The sequence below is a fragment of the Lolium rigidum genome, chromosome 3, assembly GCF_022539505.1.
Source record: "Lolium rigidum isolate FL_2022 chromosome 3, APGP_CSIRO_Lrig_0.1, whole genome shotgun sequence".
Classification (NCBI taxonomy): Eukaryota; Viridiplantae; Streptophyta; class Magnoliopsida; order Poales; family Poaceae; genus Lolium; species Lolium rigidum.
Window position 1 is genome coordinate 211,182,448 of NC_061510.1, and position 16,191 is coordinate 211,198,638.

Sequence of the window (16,191 nt, forward strand, 5' to 3'; positions counted from 1 at the left end):
GGAACCCCAAGAGGAAGGTATGATGAGCACAGTAGCAAGTTTTCCCTCAGTAAGAAACCAAGATTTAATCGACCAGTAGGAGAAAGACGTGACTTTTGAAGGTGTTGCTGACTGACTAGTGGCAGGGCGCACTACCAGCGTCAACAACAACGTGAAACCTGCACATAACACAACCAAAGTACTTTGCCCAACTTACAGTGAGGTTGTCAATCTCACCGGTTTGCTGAACACAAAGGATTAGACGTATCGAATGGAAGGAGATATTTGCATAAAGTAAACAGAACATGATTGCAGTTGAATTTATCAGTAAAGGAAATAGGACCGGGGTCCACAGTTCACTAGAGGTGTCTCTCCATAAAGAAATAACATGTTGGGTGAACAAATTACAGCTGTATAATTGATATAATATCGACCAATACATGACAATATGATTACTATGAGATTTGATATGGGCATTACAACATAATACATAGACCGTAATCCAACTGCGTCTATGACTAATAATCCACCTTCAGGTTAGCGTCCGCACCCTTTTCAGTATTAAGTTGCAAGCAACGGACTATGGTATTAAGCAACGCGTGTAAAGTAAATAATAGAATTACCCTCGGATAAAACATTATTGTTTTCTCCCTAGTAGCAACAACATATCTACAATCTTATAAGTTATAAAGTCACTCTCCCAGAAAACTAGAGACATGAACCTACTATCGAGTATAAATACCCCCTCTTGGAGTCACAAGTGTCCACTTGGCCAGAGTTTCTAATAGCAACAGAGAGCATGCAAGATCACACATAACATATGACATGAATATATAATCAATCTCAACATAGTATACAATATTCATCGGATCCCAGCAAACCAAACAATATAGGATTACATAAAGATGATCTTGATCATGTAGGGTAGCTCACAAGATCTATACATGAAGCACAAAGTGGAGAAGAAAAGCATCTAGCTATTGCTATGGACCCATAGTCCAGGGATGAACTACTCACACATCACTTTGGAGGCAGGCATGGCGATGTAGATGCTTCCGGCGATGATTTCCCCCTCCGGCAGGGTGCCGGGAAGAGCTTTAGAACCCCCCAGATGGATTCTACGATGGCGGCCGCGATGAAACTTTTCGTGGATGGAGGCCCGGGTATCCAGGGTTTTTCCGAGAAGATGTATAAATAGGCGGAGGATTTAGGTCGATGGGACGCCTGGTGGGCCCAGACCTTCCCTAGGCGCGGGCCAGGTCCAGGCCGCGCCTAGGGGTGGTCTGGCCGCCCTGCTGCGCCTCTTCGACCCCCCTCTAGCCTCCATCTTCGTTTCGGTAAAATATTAACTTTAGCTTTTGTTTCGTCAATTTCGAGAATGTACAACTTTTTTGAAATACAAAAACAGCAGAAAACAAGGAAGTGGCACTGTGGCATCTTGTTAATAGGTTAGTGCCGGAAATCATGTAAAAGTGCAAAGAAGTGTAAACAAAACATATATGAATTGGTGTAAAACAAGCATGAATCATCAAAAATTATAGATACGTTTGAGACGTATCACATGTTCACTCCTTTCATATGTACACATGCATGTATTTGAGTGCTTGATTGCGATAAACACATTGGCTAATGGATAATTAATCATGTCCACATAAGACAACCACGACATTACTCACACGGCGATGTTGTTAGCCTCGACTTTATTCGTGTCTTGCCTATAGCATGGTAGCGTTATAAATATGTACACTCACATGTCCTCCTCAAACCATTGGGTCAGGTTCTCAACAACAAATATTTAAAACATTATTATTTACATAGTCAATGTAACAAAAATATTTGTAAGTGTAAGACCTTTATTTGCATAAAAAGTATGTGCCTAACTTTAGGTGTACAAATGTGGTCCATCAAGTCGACACATAACTATTTTGATTTTCGGAAATGTTGTACTCTTAACACTCATTGGTTGGAAGGAGTGTTTTTTGTTTTGTTTTTAGTACATTGTGTAGTGCTTAATGCATAATAGATATCCCTTTTTGGTAATCTGGAAACCCATCTTAACCGATTCATTTTTACAAGAGCGGCATATATTAAACCTATTTCTGGACTATGTCAAAAGAAGACAACAAGCATAGAGAATGTGAATTTAGGTTTACAAATGGAGATCGTTACAGCATAATACAACACCAACCTGATAAAAAGACACTACAAAGTCGTACAAAAACATTATAACAGTAAACCCAACATGACCACCGATGCTCAAATTTGGGTGCATACATTTACACACATGTTGGTGTGTCTAGTATGATTTTTGGTGGGATTCGTACTTATCTCTCGTCCCTGTCATTATAATTTCTAATCGCAAAGCATAGTCTCATAGCACAACGTGAGAGTGGTTGGTGTAGATGCGTCTTAGTACTTGTAATCGAAAAGAAAAGAAAATAGTAGCACACTATCAGAGGTTGGATGAGGATCGGTCCATAAAAATTGCTGGTAAAAGAGGAACATTAATTGACACAAATCATCTTGAGATTTTGCAGTAAAAAGTAGTACCAATTCCCAATCCACCAGTCTTTACTGCGATTCCTAAAATATGGCTATATACTAATCATACAAAGACCATATAGCAATCCAGCCGATAAGACAATATCTTGAGTATAAATTTTGCAGGAAATGAACAAAATAGCGGTGAGCATTGGAGTCCGGAAGGATAAACCAGTGGATTATTCGGCTGACGAGTGATGAGTTGCGCTACAGCATGGAGCCCCTTGGCGGCGAGTGTGTATGCGCCTGAACAAGGGCAGAAGAAACCGATGCCGTGCAATTATTGCCTGCCTCCCATGTATCTTCATTTCTTGGTTGTACCCCTCAGCTGGAGTAACTTGTGTTTTAAGCAAGTAATTTTGCCGACTCCTCGTTACAGAAGTGAATCCGGACAACTTCAGGGGTTATCTTCATAAATCAGTCCTCTGTGCGCGTGCCTGCGCCGTTTCGTCATTTCCAAGCGGGTCTCGTCTCCGTCCCCGTCTCGTCTTCTCCACCACCACTAGCACGCTTTCTTTCCTCTCCAGTTTTTGCTCCCCTCGAGACCCCAAAAGCACCCAAGGCTGGGGAACAAGAGCAAAAAGAAAAGGTAGGCTCGAAGAACCCTAGAAGCCAGCCATTGCTATCTCCGTCCCCTTCTCTCGCGGAGATAGCTCCGGACTTCCAGGACTTCGGATTGCCGATTCGAGGAAAGAGGAGCAAGCATGGGCTCCGGATCTTTGCTCAAGGTTCTTGCCAAGAACTTCGATGTTCTTGCAGGGTCAGTGTTTTCCCCCTTCCCTTCGCCATTTTCCTCGATTTTATTCCGTGTATTTGCGGCTCCTTCCACCGCCCTGTTCCTCGCTCCTAAAATGGCACCGGTACCAATGGCTTGTTAGTAATCGTGCGATGTCTTGGTGATTTCGTTTCATCTTCTTGAGTTTACTAGGAATGCCTAGTGCCCATCTCCCTGGGGCCTAAGAAGGTCGAAGTTGCTGATTTATTTTTTTCCCTTTTGGGCCTGAAGTTTCACTTGATCTCATGTTCGCAAGAAGAGCCTCTCTGTTCATACAATGCTCACATTCTCCGAACGCCGAATGCTTCTCAAAACCAAAAGTTCATCTACCACGCACGCGATGGCCTTACCCTGATGTACACCGCCGAGTCTGAATGTGCAAGACAGCTGCGGAGTCTTGTCACTTTCTGCGGATCCTGAACTTCCCGGGTCCCTTTACATAAGGTCTGGCTTTAGGATTTGGAGTTATGCTAGTGCGTGCGATTGTAGGTTTGGCCATTCAGTTCTCACTCTCAAGATTAGTTTTACTTTGTCTGATCTATCCTTTTTGTCAGCTGTTCCACATTCTGATTCCTTTGTACTATGTAGTGAGCTAGGTCACGTGCTGTAGAATGGGTCGGCATGATTTAGTAGATCGTGATTCATGTCGTATAGTGACCTTGATTTATGTTTTAATAAGGACTGTCACTGGGAAGTGTTTTTTTAACAGGACACCGTAATTTCTTGGTCCAAGGACATGTGTGCATCAGCCGATGCAGATGCCGTGGTTTTTCCCCTTGTTGAAAGAAAAAAAGAGAGTGTGTCATAGCAAAGCACACTAGTTCATTGAGCAAATGTCACATTCAGTATGGACATAGTGTTTTAGTCTGATACGTTGGATTATTCAATGTTGACTTTTCTTTTTTATGGTACCATGCGATGTACTGTGAAAGCAGTCAAACCGAAATTTATCAGTTTTATTTGAACACCAACCCATATGATCTGGAATGCAAATAGCAAGTTAATTCATTTCTTTCTCATGTGATCTAGGACATACATAGGTTTGGTTTCTACTACTTTCACTTTCGGTAGAGATATTACAGGCTTACACATACTGACTTGACGCAGATAGACTGGAAACTGCTGGTCAAATTGTTTTTTTAGTTTTTGTGTGAATGTGGAGTTCCATCCTTTTAAGTCCTTAGCTTCTTATATGCATATTATTGTTTTTCTGTAAAGTCTATTTATATATTTCTAAGTTGCTGTAAGTTAATCCTTTATTGCCTTCGTCTTGCAGGCCTTTGGTGGCACTAGCTTATCCTTTGTGAGTTGCCTGTTCTTTTTAATTTGTTCCTACAAGTTCATTTATTTATGTTGTTTGATAATAGTAAGCACAAATATAATTTTGTGTTATTACAGGTATGCTTCAGTTAGGGCAATTGAAACCAAATCCCCTGTGGATGATCAGCAATGGCTCACATATTGGGTGTTATACTCATTAATAACATTGTTCGAGCTTACATTTGCATCAATTATTGAGTGGTAGGTGCTACTGTATTTTCAATGCTCTTTTGTCATGCCAAACAACCTAACGATCCTATTCTGCATTATTTGCATGCCAATCCTTGGAGCAAGGTTTTGGTTCCTTATTTAGTTTTCAAGATGAGCATTCCACTTCAGGGCAAAGAAATCGCGTGTTCACCATAGATCAGGGGGTTTAACACCTTGTATTAAACTGAGAATTAATCAGTACAAAAGTAAATGAACTAAATTTGATAACAGAAACTATGGTTTAAAACCATATTGCATTGACTGGCTAGCGGTTTACTTTCACTCTGGAAGCGCTTCCCATAGAAAAAGGAAAATATAATATGTTTGACAGTTTTATGTTCATGCTGTCTGAAAATTTTGATACATCTGATCTAACTCGCAATCTTGCATGGTTTGGAACACTGCAAGTTTGACTGTCCACCATAATATACGGAATAAAGTATTATTTGTTAATTTTAACTGAACCAACTAATTCATTCTTACTCGAAATCTCTTTTTACTATTGGTCATCATAGTGCACTTACTCTAAAATCTTGGTCTTAACATATTTGATTTTTACAGGCTTCCTTTTTGGTCCTCTATGAAATTGATCTTCATTTCCTGGCTTGTCTTGCCATACTTCAGTGGTGCAGCCTATGTGTACCAAAAATATGTGCGGCCTGTGTTTGTTAAAAACCAGATGGTCAACATTTGGTATGTCCCTCAGAAAAAGGGCATTTTCGGCAAATCAGATGACTTCCTCACAGCACTTAATAAGTACATTGAAGAAAATGGACCCGAAGCACTGAAGAAATTGACAGATAAGGTACATGGACCTATATGTACTTGTATATGCTCCTGCTACATGCACTAGCTCACATGCCATTTCATGTCTGAGGTAGTGATATTGGTTTCTATTTTTTTTCACCTAGGTCATTGGTGAGGCCAATTACAAACTCCTTTTAAAAATTGCAATCTCAATCTTTTTGGAGGATTATAAAAAATGACAAGAGATGAAGTAGATATTGAAATATGCATGAAGTTTAGATGACATTTGCAACTCAAATTGCACAAAATCTAATTTACTGCCTGATTTAAATGTCACCAGGGTCACAACTAGTGGTATTCAATTCACCTCACAGGTATTTGAGTATGCTTTGTTGTAAGGCTAAGCCTTGATGGTTTTATTATGTATGCTCGTAGCTACCTGATTGATCATTTAAGCGTTGCTTGTTATGCAAAATTATTTCCCTCAAATCTGAATGGATTGTTTGAACATTGACTAGTTGGTCTTTCAAAATTGCAGGCTGACTATTGTTGTTCTCATGTCTTGTATGATGTGTTGTAGGATGGCAAGTCATCTAAACAGTCTGGAAAATTGTGGAAAGGTTTGAAAGAAACAAAGTCATCAAAGGAGTCAAAAGAACTAAAGGCATCAAAAGATGCAAAAGACTCGAAGCCATCGAGGGATTCAAAGCCAGCAAAGGAATTGAAAGAACAGAAGAAGATACTGAAGGACTCACAAGAACAGAAGAAGGCACTGAAAGATTCAAAAGAACTGAAGAAGTCACTGAAAGACTGGAAAGGGCTGAAGAAGTCACTGAAAGATCCAAAAGAAGCTGCGCCACTCAAAGATTCAAATGAACCTGAACAGAAGAAGAGCAGCAAGCGTGTGACATTTGCCGAGGTAGAGCCAGAAAAAGAATTCAGAGCATCGAACAGTGACTGGCATCCAACCTCAGATTATCACAGCGCATACCCCGAGCACAACACGTGGAACAGCAGCTTTATGATCTTCGATGAACATCGTTACTGGGACTAGTTCCCATCCAAGACTGGTAAAACCTGAACTCTCACTATCACTGTACGTTGGAAACTATATACTTCTGACTTTGGTGCTAATTCGATTTCTTGTTCAGACCAACGCAGCCTGGCATAGATTTTTCTTGGTTCATCAGAAGCGTGGAGAGACCCATTTCAACGTCATTCAAGGGAATGGAGGTCACCAGCTGCGTCTTTAGTCTTTGATCAGTTGTTTAGACTTGTCATCTTTTAACATATAATTGTCCGTTGTTCATGTAACTTTAGATGAGTATGTAGTAACTGTAGCTGTAGGCTTATGTAGATGGTTGTGGTGGTGACGAACTGGTGATGCTATTTTGGGTACCGAACCTTTATTAGCAGGATGAGTCGAGGGGATATCAAATCCATTGTCAGGGCGTGTTGCCTTTGCGTAAATTTTGAATTCGTGCGCAATTAATACGGCCTCTTCGGATCATAGTAAAGGGAAAAGTGGAACTCGGAATTTGACAGGAATTCAAACAGCACACTTAGATCTGTAAGCGACATAAAGATACATGAAACATGAAACATTACGGACGCATTTTCGTCGGCAACCCTGTTGGTGCAAGTCTACACACTCTCTCTGGTTCAAAATATTTGCTCAAAAGTAGACGTATTCACATATTAAAACATGTTTAGATGTATCTATTTTAAATAATTATTTTAAACTGAAAGGAGTACTAATTAAGACGCATGGAGGTATTGATCGTCTAAGAGATTCTGAACTAATTCGCCGAGCTAGGGATGGTGTATCGACAGCCGCAGTTAAGCCACGGCTGAAGTACACAGAAACTTCCATTGATGAAGCAAAAGAATGGTGCTTCTGTAGTTCTATGCCTCGGAAGTAGCAATGATCTCCATCTTCCAACTGACTGTTTCCTGGTACCTCTCACTTCCATTAGGGATTACGTTTACTCGGACACTAAAATTTGCTAACACAGCAAGCGGATTGCTGGTAGCACCGTAGCAGGGGCAGTTCATAGATTCCTTTTGGTGCTTCTGGTGTTTCTAGAGGAAGATCAAGAGATGGATGGTCAACTATATATGGTTGCATGCACCAATTGATGTAAAAGCGTTATCAAAAAAAAGATGTAAAGGCTGGGAGTCATTCTCCCTTTCTTTTTAAAAGAAGTTATTAACTTTTGATTTTATTCTAAACTGAGCTTAAGGCTTTTCAAGGCCCAACCCAAAGCCCTACCCAGCCCGAAAAAATTCCCGGTATACTTTCAATGGTCTCCTTGTTCAGTCCAGAATCATACTCCCTCCTTTCCAAAACACATTGCCTATACTTTTTGGTGAAAGTTACAATTTACAAACTTTGAGCAAGTATATAGAAAAATAAAAACATTAAAAATATCAAATCAGTATTATTAGAATCATCGTGCACTACATTTTTTATTATTATATGCAGCTCTTATTATAGATATTGATATTTTTCAAAATAACTAATCTAATTTTCTAAAGTTTGACTTTGACTAAAAATAATATGTAACTTATTTTCAGAAAGGGGGAGTATCCTCTAACATTTCTTTGTAATATCAAAGCGTAACATTACTAAAATCCTAACCTTTCATCCCCAGAGCAACGTTGTGGGTTGTAACACTCCCACTATCCTATCTCCATTTAGCCCATCAATGGTTAACTTTGGGTGGAGAACCGGAGATGCGTTTAGGACTCCCGATTTTCCTTCGAAAGCACTCCATGATTCCATTTTAATTTAGCTAATTGTATAAAATCTTATAAAATTAATATAAACAACTGTCATTTATTTTTACATGTGCTACCAAACTTTGATGTTTTTTTACTCTACCACATATCCTCTAAGTTGTATTTATCCCAAGTATTGAAAAGAAAAAGCCCCCCCTTGGCTTCATTTAAACCACCAAAGCAAGATTCAAGATAGAACAAGCACGATGTTTCACCTAAATGGAATCGATTTTTACTTGTATATAGGACAATTTGTGATATGTGATTGAACCTCACACAACTAATCATGAGACAAAAATCGAGATTTATGTCACTCATTTACTGACATGGCACCACGCCTTGGCTTCTTACACGGTGATAGGAACCACTCGCCTTGCAGATCATGGGGACGACTGCTAGAGATTCGGACGAGCTGTCATGCTAGACATTGGATGATGGAAGTACATAGCAATATTCATGCATTCAATGGCAGGCGTTGCCGTCGGTAGGTAGATGTGCTTGACGTGAAGCAAAGGAGGGAACAAACAATGGAGACAATTGTTGTGAGGGAGAGGAGGAGGAGGAATAAATTTTAGGATATTTTTTCGCTAACTGTGATTTTCAAGGTGAGTCAACGAGATCTTCAATAGGAACCATCTGTTCCTAGTGAAAAGGTTGTGACATTATAGAGTGGTGTTAGAGGATACGATTCCGTTCAAGCCAACTTATTTCCTGGTGCCTCTCATTTCCATAATGACTCATGTTTTAAGGCACTACGACTTACTAATATAACAAGTTTCTAGTTGGCACTGCAGAGAATTTTTTTGGGTGTTTGTGGCGTTTCTCGAAGAAGATCAAGGCATGTATGGTGTTACATATTGCGCAAGAAGGATTTAAGTCAAATTTTTATAGACACTAGAGATGAATGCTGGTATATATTGCACAAAGGGATTGGGATGAAATTATTAGGAATACGATTGTAGGTGTGTCATTATTTGAGGCCGGTGCATTTATTTCAATCACTCTTATGATTTTTACTGGATATTCTATTTTGTGGGAAAATATGATGGCTTTGTAGAGATTCTAAAACTAAGGCGCCTACAATAGAGTAGCAACATTGCTTATATGATGACAATAAGAACCTTAAAACTATTGCTGGCACTTGGAGCTACCCTTGGATCCAATCTTATTCACTTGCCAAAGCCTACGCCTTTCCCAAAAATTTCACAAATCCTCCTACATCTTTTGAATTGAAGTGGATGACCTGTTGTCAAAAAAAGAAAAATGGATTTTCCCTGGTTGTTGCTGCAAGACAGACTAAGCACTAAAGATCTGCTCCAGCGAAGGACTTTATTCTTTCCCAACTACATATATATGTCCTTTGTAATGATTCCATACAGAAAGCCAGAAATCATCTCATCTTCCACTATAAGTTTGCCGAAGCTTGCTGGCAATATGTGCCTCCCATCCGGGTTGTGTTGACCAACTTAAACAGAGATTGCATTAGTCTCTTTTCATGGAGATTATCATACTTGATGCTTGGGCAGTCTGGAAAACCAGAAATGCCTTTGTTTCCCAGAATGCAAGGGCAAGTCTTTTCAAAGCAAGAACTATTTTTCAAAGAGGAGCTTAGTTGGATTAAATACAGACAAAGAAAGGCTTATAACAAATTTTAACTTGGATTGCTAGATTTATTGAAACTCTTAGCTTAGTCTTTAGCTTAGTTTTCTTTCCTGTACAATTATCTTGCACAATTTACTCCTTTTAAACGCAAAAAAAAAGAAGTATGTAGTAGCAAGGCTACTGTTTCGGGCCAAAGAAAAAGATATGCATACGCCTTACACGCCCGTGGATTCATCTGGTTGGCATGTGCCTACCTATCATCTGGTTGGCATGTGGCTACCTAGCACCTAGCAGCGTGAACCGTGCAAGCTTCTCCAAGCACGAACTGACTAGCACATGACACAAATCAAAACCCTTAATACCTAACCATAGCTTGAATACATTTTGTACACACTTTTAGTTTTAGATATGCTCATTTTTATTCGCTTGCTAGCTTTAGGAAAAGGTACGAGTCTACCGAGAACTTACCCGTCAGTAGAATGACGTTATGGAATCTCATGAGTACTAAAAACAAAGTTTTAGGGCATCTTTAAGCTGCAACCTCATTTGTAACTGAAAAAAATATTAGTTGCAAACTTACATACTCCAATTTAGATATATCTAGACCCAATTTAGTATATAGATACATCCAAATTTTGAAAAAGTTGAGACATCTTTTTTTGGACAGAGGTATTACATAAATTATGATGCAAATCCAAGGAGAGATGAGTAAGAATTAGCACTTAGTAAAAAAAATTGGCGATCACAGCAAGTTAGTGGTTAGGGAGGCGCTCTCTGACAGCAGCTCCGCTCGTCTACACCTAAACCAGAGCGGACACACAAGAAAAAGAAACGAGGAGTAAAAGAATCGAAAATGGCGGGTTTGCTCCGCCACGTCGCCGCCGCCCTTCTCTGCCTCGTCGCACCCGCCTCCCTCGCCGGCGCTTCCACGTATTACGCATCGGATCCTAACCTCGGATCCGCCCGCGTCGTCTTCCAGGTCCTCCCGCTCCCTGCTCTCTGTTTCTGTCCTTACCGTCGCGAGATGCGCTCCCAGATTTTTGGCTTCAATTTCGTGCAAAATGAGGGGCTCGTACTAGCGTTTGGGAAAGGGAAGATGTCTAGGAACCAGTTTTTCTAGGTTAATTCTTCTATGTTAGTCGAAGTATTTTGTGAATCGTGAGTTGCGACTTGCGACCGAGGATCTAAGCGAGAATTTCAGAGTCGTTGCTCTTCCTCTAGAAAGCTTTGCGGGGATTGGTTTAGCATGGGTGATGTGGCCAGAACTGTACTGGAATTAAGAGTGGGAGGACCGCAAGATTTGTATACTACTAGAAAACTAGGAATCTAGGATTGCCAGTGATTTGAGTGTTTGCTTATTTCTCACTAATGTTCAGTATGCATCAAATTTAGTACTCGTATATGTTATTCGCCAGTGTTATGACTTTTCCTGTTTCTAACTGATATTACATGTTTGTGTTGCTGCAAATGTAACTGCAGACAAATCATGGTGACATTGAGTTTGGCTTCTTTCCTCACGTTGCACCTAAGACAGTTGAACACATCTACAAACTTGTCCGGCTGGGATGTTATAACACAAATCACTTCTTCCGGGTGCGAATCAGTTTAATTACCTTCGCCGGCACAAATCTTGTGCTTGCGCTCACTTCTTTTCATCAGATGGCATGCTGAATTGTTCCTGGTTGCAGGTTGACAAGGGTTTCGTTGCACAAGTTGCTGCTGTAGTCGGAGGCAGAAAAGCCCCTATGAATGAAGAGCAGGAACAACAGGCGGAGAAATCAATTGTTGGTGAATTTAGTACTGTCAAGCATGTCAGAGGAATTCTCTCGATGGGAAGGTACTTCCTGTGTGAAGTATTGGAAGAATTCTTTCTCTGTTTTCCATAGTTTCTTTTGTCGCACTGTACGAATCCAGATGAATGTAATGTCTCCTTATTAGCACAGCTGTAGAAAGTATCATCAAGAGTTACTTCGTCTCTACAATGATATGTTACGGATTTATGAACTTTTGTTTCTTCTTTACCCCCAAGGTACTCTGACCCAGACAGTGCCTCCTCTTCCTTTTCTATCCTTCTTGGTGATGCTCCACACCTTGATGGCCAGGTATTTAGCAATTTTTCAGTGATTCACTTTCAATATCTGCTAATTAACTGCATGGAGATTGATGCACAATAAATTTCAGTATGCTGTATTTGGGAGGGTCACTAAGGGTGATGATACGTTAAGAAAACTAGAGCGTCTGCCAACCCATAAAGAAGGCATTTTTGTGATGGTATGTATTTGCAATTGCACAGTTCTCTGTGATGGTGAATATTTTATTCTGCCTTACTTAGTATGATTATTTGCATCCTCTCCAAACATGTTCTAATAGTCTTTGGTAGAAAGTTATTCCTTTTCTTTTTCAAATGAAGCAATGCGCTTCACATTTGTTGCCATTCAAGTTTGTTGCAGTCCATAACTCTCACTCAACTTTTTTTTTACCTCGCTAGCAGTGCCCATTGATTCAGACATTGAGCCATACTCTCACTGTTTATGATTAATTTTATTCTATATTGAAGCTTATATTTATTGACTTTTGTCATTTTCAGCCTCTTGAGCGAATTGAAATTCTATCGACATACTATTATGGTAACTGAAAGTTCCTTATTTCTCCTCCTTCTGCTGTTATTTTTCGTATCTTTAGAATCATTACTGCATACACTACTAGTACTCTAAGTTGCAAATGCATTATGGTTAGACAACGTTTTATATTTTGTGCCTGCATGCCCTTTAGATGAGGCCATCTTTGTGATGTTGTATAAAATTGAATTTGTCTTTATGTGTCATTAATATTTGGATTTTTTCTCTAGTACTTGAATAGATGTCAACATGAAGCTTCTGTAGCTCATTAAATAGAATTGCAGACCCTTACCCGTCTACATTTTCTGTGCTACAGTAATTGATAATGGAGCGGCACTAACCTGTCAAAAGAATTAGGCGTTGACAACTAGAGTACTGAAGTATTAATTAATCTGTATTGTACGCAGGGTTGCATAATTCCTTATGTTTTATATAAAGCAAACGTATCTGCATGATTTCTCTGCTGGCAAGCTATCCAGCACTTCTACTTTATAAAGTGTAGTTTCATGTATTTGTAGCCTAGTAGGAACTTTGATCCAAAATGTGATAACTACCGTGCTGAAGATAGCTAGAAGGTATGGCTGCAAGGATTTGGTAGGCATAGGCTTAGCGAGACTGGATTGCATGTTATTGCTTCCTTAAGCTAGACTTCTTAGAAGTATCCTAATACAAACTTCTCTCTTAAATCAACCCATAAGCTAGCCTACCAAATCTGCTAGCCTACTCCCTCTGACCCTCTGCCTTGTACTCCTCAGGCATTAGCTCCTCCCTCTTGTGGAGTCAAAGTCAGCATTGTAACTGGCTATTTGGATACTGCTTTTTCTGACCAGTTCACAACATAATCTGAGTACATTTCTCTCTTGTTTCAAATGGATAATAGTGTTATCGCACTGACTGGATTACTAGATTGCTTTGGTACTAAAACTTTGTGTAAAAAGTCCATAGATTTTGCTCTTTTTTCAGCGTTGTTCCAATCATGAGAGAAGTCCATATTGCCCCCCTAAACTCCTAAAGTTCAGTTTAAAACCCTGAATAGTGATTTGGTTCAACTTTCAACCCTGAATTATGAAAACCGTTCAAATTTACCCGTTACACTGCTTGGATAGGTTTTGAGCCGTTTTTTCTTGCCACATCAGCATGTTCCCGTATCTAATTTGGTCAAAATACCATGTACATGTATTTTTTTCTATATTTCCTCATACATACATGGGCTAGAAACAGAGGCGATCTGCCTCATCTTTTCACGCAAGAAAGGCAGGTATCGCTTAGGTCATCGGAATCGCTGAGCAGGTACAACCCTTCGTCTCTCTCACACCATTAGGCTCAGATTTTCAATCTCTCTCACTTCCTCTCTGAATTAGCGGCCTTGGCAGGGGCGGCCAGCGGGCCTCCGCAGGGGCAGGCTGCTGCCTGGGCAAGAGTAGTCCAGGGGCCGGCGGCGCCGTCATCTGCCGAGGGCCCGATCGATACTGGCATCCCTTGGGGGGAAAAGAGGAGAATGAGAGACGAGGCGGACTGTGTCAGTTTGTGGCGTATGCATGGAGTAACACAAATACTGTACATGTACATGACCATTACGCTAAGTTTCATATGGGAATAAATCGCTGATGTGGCGAGTAAACCGGCCCAAAACTGGGCCAAACATAGGAAGGGGGTGATTCTGAACGGGTTTTGTAATTTAGGGTTGAAGAATGAACCAAATAATAAGAATTTAAGGTTGCAAACTGAACTTTAGGACCAGTTTAGGGGGGTAAATTGGACTTCTCTCTTCCAATCATAGTAAAATTGAAATGTTCCATGTTTTATCATTTTCCTGTGTTTGCATCTTATATTCTGTCCGTACGTAAATACTTCATTGGCAATTTATAGTTTTAAATTGTCTTATGGCAGTCTCTTTTGTGGCATGGATTTTGGTTAGGTACTAACTCATTCAAAACCAGAAGGTTCACAGTTTAGCCTCAACATAGTTAACTTGCATGCAGATATTGAAGTAGAGGGCTGCGAAGCAGAGAAGTCTATTCTTAAGAGAAGACTTTCTGAATCAGCATCAGAAGTTGAGAGATGGGTAAGAATTTCACTTAAGAAGTGTTGAAGAAAATACCTCTTACACAAAACTGAACTCAGAGAAATATCCCTAGTTGTCACCTAATCCAAATTACATATTTTTTGTAGAGACGAAAATGCTTCGTGTGATCTAGCAGTTGAACGGCGAGTAAGATGGCATGTTTTTGGGCCTCATGACATGCGTTTCCAAGGGACATTCATATGCCTCTTCGACGAAAGAAACAATATTGTACTTGTTGTCCAAATGCATTGAATTATGCAATTTTACCTTGTGTTTTATGTAACTACTCCGACTAGAACCTTGTACTTTTGGCAAACTTGAATATACCTCAGAGTCCAATCCTTATAAAAAAACTGATATGCTGTTCCTGTTCTGCATATCTATGTGCACTGTGAATACTGATGTTTAAGACAGTTTGTATCCTTTTTTTTGGAATTCTTCTCTAAATGCTAATTTTGTTTATATTATGAAAAAGTAAGATATTGTGCATGGGCACAAAAGAGAATGAGATGAACAATTTTGTGTCGTTTTATTCAAGAACTAAAACAGGATGTTGAGACATAGACGCTAATCTGCTAAGTGCAAAAAATCTGATGATTAAAAGGCAGCTCTTGTTGCCGTGCCCATATTATTATCTAAAAAAAACGGGGCTTCAAGGTTCACTCGTTTTTCTCTGGTTGGTCTAACCCAGGATGGCAAAGGGAGAGCTTGCTAAGTTGGGCCGGAAGCAGGACAGCAAAGAAGAAGGCCCAGCTATCCTATCGCGTGTCTGCGACTGAGTGCGAAACAATTTAGTCCCACATCGCTTAGCTAGGAACAACTCGACCAGTTTATAAGCCCGTCGCTGCCAGCACTATCGTCCCTTTGGGGACATCCGATAAAATTGGAATGATACAGAGAAGATTAGCATGGCCCCTGCGCAAGGATGACACACACAAATCGAGAAATGGTCCAAATTTTTTTAAGATTTTGCGCGTCGGTCCTTTTTCTTCACAGATGTGCCCCTAGAGTCTGTTTTCGCACCCCTTGGTTTTTCCCGCACTTACAATAAGATCCTCTACCCTTCCTGTATTCTTTGAGCTGCCTCCTCTCTGCTATTTAGCTATGTGCCCTTTGTCCTTCAACTGCCTATCTTTTTACCATTGGATCCCTGCATTTTTGTTAAGACCTTACAACGAAGTTCTTATGCAAAACGAAGGCGGTATGTGCAACAAGATTTCCACCTATCGTTGTAGCCATGCGGTCTGAAATTTGATACGGAGTAGTATTCGTAGAGCCTACAGATAAAAATGGTATTTACAGAGCAAATTCCGAAATGGCTCTCATACTTTCAACCAGTTGAAAAAATAAAGCACACTTGTCGACACCCATACTCAGCACGCACAAATCACATGTTTTTGGTGAGACGACAAACCCAGTAGCAGAGAACTCCATTTCCCATTCCTGTACATATTTCTGTTTCTTGATCGATTGGCGAGATGGTTCTTGGTACAGGTACAACCTCGATTTCACCATCCACCCACGCAACCAAACAGATAGTCCTTCACTTTGCT

General features: G+C 40.2%; 2 protein-coding genes and 1 non-coding gene across 3 annotated transcripts; all 3 read left to right on the forward strand.

Annotated features, from left to right (window-relative positions):
* The first annotated feature begins 3,023 nt into the window (after positions 1-3,023).
* Positions 3,024-7,010, forward strand: LOC124698919 (HVA22-like protein a). The gene is made up of 6 exons (XM_047231310.1): positions 3,024-3,280; positions 4,572-4,598; positions 4,694-4,816; positions 5,387-5,630; positions 6,153-6,642; positions 6,724-7,010. The coding sequence occupies exons 1-5, from the start codon at positions 3,225-3,227 to the stop codon at positions 6,624-6,626; spliced, it is 924 nt and encodes a 307-aa protein (XP_047087266.1). The 5' UTR covers positions 3,024-3,224; the 3' UTR covers positions 6,627-6,642; positions 6,724-7,010.
* A 3,781-nt stretch (positions 7,011-10,791) lies between these two features.
* On the forward strand, positions 10,792-15,034 carry LOC124702959 (peptidyl-prolyl cis-trans isomerase CYP23-like). The gene is made up of 8 exons (XM_047235142.1): positions 10,792-10,934; positions 11,435-11,548; positions 11,644-11,792; positions 11,985-12,057; positions 12,137-12,226; positions 12,543-12,582; positions 14,556-14,638; positions 14,746-15,034. The coding sequence occupies exons 1-8, from the start codon at positions 10,809-10,811 to the stop codon at positions 14,764-14,766; spliced, it is 696 nt and encodes a 231-aa protein (XP_047091098.1). The 5' UTR covers positions 10,792-10,808; the 3' UTR covers positions 14,767-15,034.
* Positions 15,035-15,496: 462 nt separating this feature from the next.
* On the forward strand, positions 15,497-15,599 carry LOC124704801. The gene has a single exon (XR_007003685.1). It is a non-coding gene; the product is annotated as a U6 spliceosomal RNA (small nuclear RNA).
* The last annotated feature ends 592 nt before the right edge of the window (positions 15,600-16,191 follow it).